This window comes from Palaemon carinicauda, chromosome 28 (assembly GCF_036898095.1).
Source record: "Palaemon carinicauda isolate YSFRI2023 chromosome 28, ASM3689809v2, whole genome shotgun sequence".
Taxonomy (NCBI): Eukaryota; Metazoa; Arthropoda; class Malacostraca; order Decapoda; family Palaemonidae; genus Palaemon; species Palaemon carinicauda.
Genome location: NC_090752.1, coordinates 47,304,983 through 47,314,982, shown reverse-complemented (window position 1 = coordinate 47,314,982; position 10,000 = coordinate 47,304,983). Strand labels below are relative to the sequence as shown.

The window sequence follows — 10,000 nt, the reverse complement described above, 5'->3', positions numbered from 1 at the left end:
CTGATTTACCCTGTGGTAGGGGTGTAAGAATACCCATAGAAATCGACTAAAAGGACAGCTGCTACCTCTCAGTCTTGCTTTCTAGCAAAAGGCTAGACCCACCGCCAATAACTGTGGTTGATGACTGCAAGGGGATGCAACCGTAAAAACCCTCTGCCAAATTATAAATCATGCCTGATGCGGTAACCAAAACCTTAATGTAGGGATAACAGTGGGAAAGAAGAAGATACATTTAACTGTTTATATATATATATATATATATATATATATATATATATATATATATATATATATATATATATATATATATATATGTATATATATATATATATATATATATATATATATATATATATATATATATATATATATATATAAAGACGACCTGCTAATTCGGCCTCCTCGTATCTTTCCAGGTCATGTTAATCAATGCTGTCAAAGATGTCGCCCTCAGCCTTAGTGACCTATTGCATTGCACGAAGGGCGCCTCGGGTAAGCCTCCAAATGACCCGACTATGGTCACTCTCAAAGAGTCAGCACAGGTAAGGTCAAGGAGCAGCATAGCCCTTGAAGTAGAATTTGATTTTTGTAATATGCTTTACAAACTAAAATTCATTGCCAAAGTCTACAAATCTCCTGATTTATTAACTTCAGGAGCTTAACCCAAAAAGTTTTAGATTGTAAAGGTTGTAAAGAGAAAGATTATATATAGTGTATATGTATATATATATATATATATATATATATATATATATATATATATATATATATATATATATATATATATATATATGTATATGTATATATATATACATATATGTATATATATATATATATATATATATATATATATATATATATATATATATATATATATATATATATATATATGTATATAATATATATATATATATATATATATATATATATATATATATATATATATATATATATATATATATATTTATATATATATATACATACATTATATATGCATATATATATATATATATATATATATATATATATATATATATATATATATATATATATTATATATATAAATGTATATAATTATATTTATATATATATATATATATATATATATATATATATATATATATATATATATATATATATATATATATATATATATATATATGCACTGTAAGAGAATATATAGTTTTTATTGGTTACAGCTACAACAGCCTCTCAGCTTTGTTTCTAATATCTTTTGTGGATTTATTTTCCGATGCAAACAATTTGATTACAAATTTATTTGATATTTTACTTTTAACATTTATTTACATTTATTTTCATGACCATTGTGTTTTCTTTTGTGTATTATAGATCATGTTATTTTCCTGTTTTCCTCTTTCTTCAGGTGATGGAAAACAACACAGCTTCGTTGCTGAAAGCAGTCGAAGCCGTTGAGGATGAACATACCCGTGGTACGAGAGCTCTAGAGGCAACGATTGAAGCCATTGCAAAGGAAATTAAGGTGGATTTTCTATTCCCATTCAAGAATATTACGATTTGGTTATGAGTCTAAATGAACAAAATAGATGGTGAACATATTATATAGACGAATGACATGCCATTGAAGACCTTTAAACAATTAAAATCATAGCTAAATTAGTTAGATATAAAAATTCAAATAAATATATAGAATCAATAAAATTGAAAATAGTTGTATAAGATTAATTAAAAGATAAATGTCTGAATGTCTGTTGTGCATTGCTAGCTTGTATCAAAATAATATTACCTCTAAATAAAGCTCCGTGTGTCTTTGAAAGTAGGCCATTTGACCTCCGGTATGATGATCCAAGATAGGTGTCATGGTGGAGTTCGCATCTCTTCAACTTATTGAAATTACAGATATTCAACTCCGACGAAGTTCCAAAGACGAAAGCCACTCCGGAGGAATTGGTTCGTTCAGCGAAGCCAATCACCATCGCTGCCGCGAAGGCCGTTGGCGCTGGGAACAGCCTCAAACAGGAAGATGTCATCGTTGCCGCCAACTTGGGGCGTAAGGCCATTTCCGACATGTTGGTTCGATGCAAGGTAAATTACTGTTTATGTTGCAATGCTTCAGTTGATGTATCTATTTTGTTACATTGGTTTGATTGTATCATTTGATGATCTCTATTTTTTTTTTATCAACAAGAGAAGCTGTAGAATCAGTTATGCCAGTTTTGATGGAAATAATACCAATTGAAAAAAATCTGTGACTTATTGCGTGCATATGAAGTAATTGTCGAGTTATGTACAGTACTTTTGGCATCATAGAAATATTTGATAATGCATTGATTTGCCTGAAAAACTATTTAATGCTAGTCTTTCTTCCTGAATAACTAACAAACAAAATTTCACATTAATGGAACTTATTTGGCTATAATACAGTCACTTGGAAGTTGTCTCCCCAAGAGAAATTTCAGACCTTTCAAACAATAGCTGGTTCTTAGTGTTAAGCGGGGTTTATACGGGCGAACAGCTCGTCGAGCCTGGCTCGACAACCTTGTGTTTGAATTGATGTTCGAGCGTGTAAACAGGCTAATTGGTTGTCGAGCGCGCTCGTCGAACGGCTCGATGAAAGTCAGGCTCATCTTGACTTTTGAGGGCGGAGCTACAATGTTTGACGAGCGGTGTGAACGTGTGAACGGGTGTCGAGCATCGAACCTCAGTTGTTATTCAAACCTGCTCGAGGAAACATCATCAAAGAAATGAATAATGGCTGCCATTAATGAAAGCAAGAATGAGAAGGAAGTCGTACTTGATTTCATACATGCATATCGGGCTCATCCAGCTTTATGGAAGACTATTCCAGTAAAGTAGCCAGAAACAAAGAAATGGCGGCTCTGCATGAAATATTGAAAGAACTAATTTTAAAGCCTTAAATTTAAAGCAACAAGCAAGTTGGTGTATGAAATTTTCTCTCTTTTTAGTAGCCAATCCTTCGTCCACTTTGATCTTTTTTATTTTCTTTCTTAGTGCCACTGCTAAAGCAATGGCTATCAAATCGTCCTGGTCGAGAGACATGTTGACGTTGTTTTAGCACGAGGCACACTGAGGTTCGATGTACTGTCTGAAAGCAATTCGAGCCGTTCTACAATTAGGTTCGACAACCGGGCTCGGCGAGCTGTTCGGCCGTGTAAACCCGCCTTTACTGGGTTCAATCCTTCATGTTCGCTCAAGTAAAGCAATAAGTTCTAAATCTATGATGTAAATGTAACTACCCACTGTACCTACTCAGGCAGCAGCGGTCAACGCGGAAACTCCCGAGATCCAAACGAAAGTCTTGACGGCTGGCCGTGACTCTGCCGAGCGGTTCCGGACTTTATTGCAAACTGTGTTACACCTTCTCAACGAACCTGGACCAAACGCCGCTGCTACTTTGGCTGATGGGTCTAAAAACACTGCCCAGTCTATATCAGAACTCGTTTCTGCAGCCGAATCTCTCAAAGGTAAGTGAACGTTACATAAGCAATGGAACTGTATTTTTATATAGTTGGACCACCACAAATTTTGTTTGGCTTCCACGTTCAAAGGAAGTATTATATCTATTTACTTTTCTGGAATGCAAAGGCACATTTGTAAATGGATAAAACTATCAAGCACTGGTGTCATCGCTTCTTTTTTTTTTTAAGGTACTACAATGATATGTCAAAGGCTTTCACATACTAAGATACTTTTCTGAATCCAATGTACATTGTTTATGATAGGAGAAACTGGCGGTAAACATCCAGAAACGAAATGATATGGAGAGAGAGAGAGAGAGAGAGAGAGAGAGAGAGAGAGAGAGAGAGAGAGAGAGAGAGAGAGAGAGAGAGAGAGAATGCTGATACTTTCTTTGTATTAACAAACTAAATTCATAGTTTAAATGACAATGCCAAAAGCTTAATTTCCTAGGTTTTTTTTTCTTTTTTACATCCGGATTTAATTCAACCCGTGCTCTACAAACGTTTTCATCTATTTTAAAAAGCTAAATCATATAAAGTAGTGAATGAAGTAATCAATAAAAATTCATGATTGACGAGATTTTAAATACCTTAAAAAAAATCAAACCGTTTAAAGCTCCATTGAATGATCAATTCAGGTTTTGCTCAATATCCAACGTTATTGCGAAAAATTGGTTTAAAAGTCTAAAGGTTATTCATGAATGGCGGAGGTAAGGGACTGTGACAATGCTCTGGAGACTGACCAAATATACATATAATCAGCGCCCATGCCCATTCTCCACCAAAGTCAGGGCCAGGGCTGGCCAGGTAATGGCTATTGATGACTCAGCAGGTAGACCTATATGCTTCCCGAAAACCCCATGCTTAGCTCACAAGGATGGTGAGATGCAGACACTTCAATAAGTTATATAGCTTGAATGGATCTCGAACTCCAGTCCAGCAGATCACCAACCAGGGACATTTCAAATAGGCTACCCCCACTTAGTACTAAAATACAGGGGTTATAAATGATCCTTTGCTATTTAGAGTGTAGCAGTGGCCTTTTATAACGATGTACATTTGAATTGACTTTCAACTTCTCTTTCTTCTGCAGGTGTTGATTGGGAGGACCCAGATGACCCAACGGTGATTGCTGAGACGGAACTTCTAGGAGCAGCCAAGTCGATCGATGCTGCTGCGCGAAAACTTATGGCTTTGAAACCCAGACGTCAAAAGAGCGTATGTATGAAATGGATTTGGTTAATATTGCATATTAAAACAGCTCTAACTTGGATGCAGTTAGTTGGCTTGCTCGCAAAGTAACTGTATGATTCAGTCGTATTTCTTTATGTTACTGGCAATTTTAAGTGGATGTTTTTCCCTGCCGAGAAGACTTGCTTTGAGTGAATATGGGTGGATAAGTATCTATGGATTGATTTTCTTTCCAATTTAATGGTCTGCTTTTCTTTTTTAATCCAAGATGTTTTATTGAATATGCAGATGACAAATAGTTCGTTGGAAGAAAATTCGTTTATGATTTTTCATTCAATAGCTTACATCCAAATAATAGTAAAAATACAGCGGCATTTTTTTCATTACTAAGATTAGTGAAACTAAAAGCTATTCACGGTTTCCTTCTACTGCTAAGCTCTGGAAGTCTCTCTGTACTTGTGTTTTTCATATTCCATTTAATCTTTCAAAATTCGGTAAATATATCTTTCCCTTTCTTCAAGGTTAAAGCTCCCCTCTTCCTCCCCTATACCTCCATTCTATTTTTATTCCTACAATGTTACTGAGCCAAGTTCATAAGACTGCCCGTTTAAAGGCCTTGAAATGAAAAAAAAAAAAATTAAATCCTATTAATTTTGACAGGAGAGTGACGACGAACCCATGCACAGTGACGAAATCATCCTAGAGTCTTGCAAGTCTCTCGCTCCGATCATAAGAACCCTCATAGAGGCAGCAGCAGCCGCGCAGAGGGAACTAGTAGAGTCGGGAAAAGTGAGCAGATGCCCTTCGATCATGTCGGACGACGGACAGTGGTCCGAGGGTCTTATTTCAGCCGCCAAGTTTGTCGCGGCTGCAACCCATTGCCTCGTTGAAGCTGCCAATTCTTTGATGCAGGGACATTCCAGCGAAGAGAAACTCATCTCCTCCGCCAGACAAGTGGCGGCCTCAACTGCCCAACTTCTCGTGGCTTGTAAGGTTAAAGCTGATCCATACTCAAAGGCCATGAAGAGGCTGCAAGTTGCTGGCAACGCTTGCAAGCGAGCGACGGATCGCCTCGTGAAAGAGGCTCGTAAATCCACAGAGCAAGAAGAAGAATTTACCGTCGTACTAAAGACTCGTCACGTTGCAGGTATGGCCCAGGAAATAGAGGCCAGGGAACAGGTTCGAAAGATAGAGGACGACTTGGCCAGAGCCAGGTCAAAGCTGTCGTCCATACTGAGAAAAAAATACAGAGATGCCAGCGCTACAGGAGCTGCTTCAACGACGTGAGTATAATTTTGTGATTCTGTTACCAAAATTACTAGTCATACATCTTAAATCCCATACTATTATTAAGGAGAGTTTATGAAGTTTTACCCTTTTCAATTGAAATATATAAATTTTTGGAAAATGAGTCATCAGTCAGAAAGAAACGGGGTAGAATAATTATTGAACGGTCATTTTATTATTATTCAGATTATTTACTGTCCTCTTTTGTTCAACCTTTAACTCTCCATCTCAGGGCCAAGCGAGAATCTGTTGTATCGAAGGATCGAGTTGTTGCTGGTATGGAACAGGAGATAGAGGCTCGCGAGAAAATACTCCGAGTGGAGGGCTCCCTAGCGAAGGCAAGAGCTAAACTCGAGGTCATCCTTCGAGAGCGTCACAAGGATGAGGACTCTGAATCTGTACCCACTACAAAAAGGAACAGTAATGTCGCTCGGTATGAAAGGTAAGTTAGTAAAAAAAATGACAATAATGTGTCTTGGTTTGGAAGGTGTAAGTTTTTGTCATGTAAGAATTCGCATTGCTAAGTTAATTGGTTAATGTTTATTTAAAAAGGGATAAGAAAACACTATATTCAATCAAATAATATATTGAAACACAACCTATTTAAATCATAAGATCATCATGAGCATTGTAGTCTACATACTGCAGAAGCACTTGAGAAGAACCACAAATAAACAGACTTTAATTTGCTCTCGTACCCATGTTGCTCTTTTTCTGAAGCTTAGTGTTATTCCCATAATTTTCTTTCCATAGCTTATGTTCTAAGGCTTTATTAAGGCTTCATGTTTCTGAGGCATAAGTTAATACTGCTAGGACCATCTGATTAAATATTTTTTTTTTCTTTTTAGAAAAAGTGGCATTGTAATTTTCATAATCTCATTTTATTTACCAAAACTATCCATCCCATGCTTATCCTTCCTTTAATTTCGGTCTCATTTCCTGGGGAAACACTTCTTGTTTGTCCCAAGTACGTATATTCATTAACAATCTCTAGAGGTTCGTCCATAACCCTTATGTGTTTTGTTTTGTCTCTGCATTTTCATTGAACATTAGCATAGTTTTAGTCATAATTTAACCATTAGCTGGTTAATTACATAGATATGGTCAGTTATTAAACCTGCCTACTTTCTTGGTTGATTAAAGTCTAAGTGTCTGTCTATTCGGCCTAATATGATCTTTGTAAATATTTCATATATTACAAAGAGTAAACTTATTGGACAATAATTTTTCAGGTCTTTTGTGTTTCTTTCTCTGTGAATTAGTATAATGATAAAAAAAAATTCCAACCCGTAGGTATAGAGCATTCCTGCAAACATTTTAAGTACAGTTAAGAGAATTTTACTACTGTGAAATTTCCGTCTATTATTAAATCAATTGTTTGGCCATTTTCTCCTGCTGCTTTACTTCTTTTCATGCCTTTTAATGATTTCTTTACTTCTCCTACTGTTACATTTTGTACCGGTTCAAGGGTTTTATTATTTCTACTGGCAAAGTTATTTCTTATATCACTATTCTATAGCCTTGTACAGAATTCCTCTGCATTTTTTATCTTTATTGGAGTCATCAGAGCAATTAAGTTATATCTAGAATTATCAATTTCCTCTTTGCTGAAATGATTTCCATAGAAGTGTAAATGTTCAGCTCCACCTAATTCTTTTTCTTCTCAGCACTGAGTCAGCTTACAGCAAGAACAGGAAGCTGAAAATCACCTATAAGGCGCACGTCTAAGCGAGGGAAGTTATTTTCGACGTCATATGATACTAGCGAAAGGGGTCTCCTTCGACGGGAAATCAAAGATGAGATAGCCGATTATGGTGAATTATAACCTTATGAAGAAGTGTAATGAAGGAAGCTTTAAGATATTTTCTTTTAATTGTCGCTTTTACAATATTCAGAAGTTGCTGGAGCTCTTTAAATGTATTATGTACTTTCCTAAATGCTTATATTGGGTTCAACTGATTTTGTAACTAGTTGTTCAATATAGACAAAGCACTTTTGGGTTATTGTAGAGAGCTGTCGACACCTTGGGTACGAAACATTTTGAGGCTGCCAGCAAACGCTTTATATTCTTCCTTTGCGTCAGAGTGCGTTAGAATGGTTTGCAAGTGACCGAATGGTGGGGTAGGGAACATGCATTTCTGCAACCCCATACTTTCGTGAATGTTACAAAGGACCAGATAAAAAGTATGAACTAGTCTTTAAGTGTACTTGGATGTAATGCACATGAAAACAAATGAATTGTGCAGTGCGTGTGTGAGAGGCCGAAGTTTAGTTGATGACGACAAAACAGCCATGTTGTGGAAACTTCTGCTGTGGAGATATTTACTTGATTCAGCAGTTGGAGGGAAAAATGGTGCCATGAATTCCTTCCTGGTGTTTTCTGTCTTCGTGAATTTTGATATCTTGAAAACAGTGATGTTGTCTTGAAGGCAAACTCGTTTAGTTAGTAAGAAAAAACGTAAACCTTCATCGAGGCTGAAGACGAAACCATGCCAAGATGGAAAGAAAGGCTGAAGGTAGATATTAAAATTTTAAGTTAGTTTATCATATATTTATATTCACTCCTTGATTGTGTACGTAGTGAGCATTTTATCTGCCCTTATCGAATACGAAGTAAAAGGGTGTATCTCAGTAAGTATATACAAACAAATACATGTTGCCTGTTATCTGTATGTGCATCAAATTCTTGTGTTTTTCTTTGTCTAAACTATTTAAGTCAGGGTTATTCTAAATGACTTGAATTATCTCCCATTAATATGTTAAAAATGGATAACTAATTACCACAGTCGAAACATTATCCTAATGTATTATGCTTTTGTGTTATTTAGTCACAAACTGAACTAGCCCCCTACCTGGGGTGCTATTACAGTAAGATGGTGACCATTGCCATTTTTATATCAAAATAAAATGTCTGTTTAAAACTTATTTTCTAACCTCAGCATTGTCCTTTAAGCATAAGAAAAATAAGTGAAGGCCTTTGCTTAAAGTCTCTAAAGACTTGCTAGGTAATATCCAAGAGGAAAATGTTCCCAGAGTTCTGGAAGTTGATGTGGTTAGTATTACTTACTTGTTTACTTGTTTTGGGTTTAAATCCAACCCTCCACTGAAGTCGAGTGAACTACTTCTCGGGCGGGTCCGTAATTAATCATCTAACGAAACATTTTCATTATAACTTATACAATTCTTTGATTGTAGCATCTTCCAAATCATATGATCTTGTGAAAAGTAATGTCTTTAGTTTCTTCTTAAATTCAATTGCTCCCTTTAGGTCCTTCATTTCAGTTGGCAGTTTATTATAATGTCTAGGCGCACAGTAGCTAAAAGCCCTTTCACCAAATTTACTATTTGTTCTTGGTTCAGATAGCCTATGTTTGTCACTCATGTGTCTTGTGTTAACATTTGTTTCTAGTTCTAGTTTATTCAGGCATTCTTTTAGATATTTTGGTTCATTTTGGGTTCAGTATCTTAAACGTTAGTAAGAGTAGCTTGTATTCAATTCTCGCTTTTACCGATAGCCAGTGTAATTTAATTAGTGCAGGGGTAACTCTTTCCCTATATTAACTACAGCATAAAAAGAGTACAAAGGCTTTCCAATGCTAAAGTCATTATCATTCATGTTTACCTACATTATAAGAATTTCCAGTTCTTGTGGCTTTTGGACGTATTAAGCTTTATTTTGTTTTCCATTTGAAGAGTCGACATTAATAGTTTACTTTTGCACTAACGAGGGTAACAGCAAGAAGTGGGAAGGCAGTTAGTAAATTACTTCAACTTAGTCTCTTTCTGGCTTGGAGAACACTCCTTCGTAATAGACAGCTCCTTAGCAGAGGTAGTCGTGTCGTATAATTTACAAAGTTAACCAATATATTTCCTCCGTGTGCGTCGTGTGAAATACTGATCCATTAAGTACATGACCACCAGGTGATATATTTAACTCCAAATAGTTTAGATTTGATATTCAATATCAGGTGATCATTTTATCCTTTGAAGTTACTTAATTGTTTTTATTGGTACATTTATTCAAAATAATTACATGCTGACTACAACCTACATACAAATGCATA

At 35.6% G+C, this 10,000-nt stretch overlaps 2 protein-coding genes across 2 annotated transcripts in view; both read left to right on the top strand.

The window, feature by feature from the left end:
- The window catches only part of LOC137621563 (talin-2-like), a 38,902-nt gene extending 31,158 nt beyond the window's left edge, over positions 1 to 7,744 (top strand). Inside the window, exons 23-30 of the mRNA XM_068351957.1 lie at positions 417 to 542; positions 1,385 to 1,501; positions 1,879 to 2,064; positions 3,254 to 3,464; positions 4,552 to 4,676; positions 5,310 to 5,932; positions 6,169 to 6,378; positions 7,604 to 7,744. Of these exons, the coding sequence (XP_068208058.1) occupies positions 417 to 542; positions 1,385 to 1,501; positions 1,879 to 2,064; positions 3,254 to 3,464; positions 4,552 to 4,676; positions 5,310 to 5,932; positions 6,169 to 6,378; positions 7,604 to 7,664 (1,659 nt within the window). The 3' untranslated portion in view covers positions 7,665 to 7,744. The remainder of the gene's footprint in view (positions 1 to 416; positions 543 to 1,384; positions 1,502 to 1,878; positions 2,065 to 3,253; positions 3,465 to 4,551; positions 4,677 to 5,309; positions 5,933 to 6,168; positions 6,379 to 7,603) is intronic.
- A 570-nt stretch (positions 7,745 to 8,314) lies between these two features.
- Positions 8,315 to 10,000, top strand: part of mRpL52 (mitochondrial ribosomal protein L52) — a 110,026-nt gene continuing 108,340 nt past the window's right edge. The window contains exon 1 of the mRNA XM_068351960.1: positions 8,315 to 8,452. Coding sequence (XP_068208061.1) covers positions 8,434 to 8,452 — 19 coding nt within the window. The 5' untranslated portion in view covers positions 8,315 to 8,433. The remainder of the gene's footprint in view (positions 8,453 to 10,000) is intronic.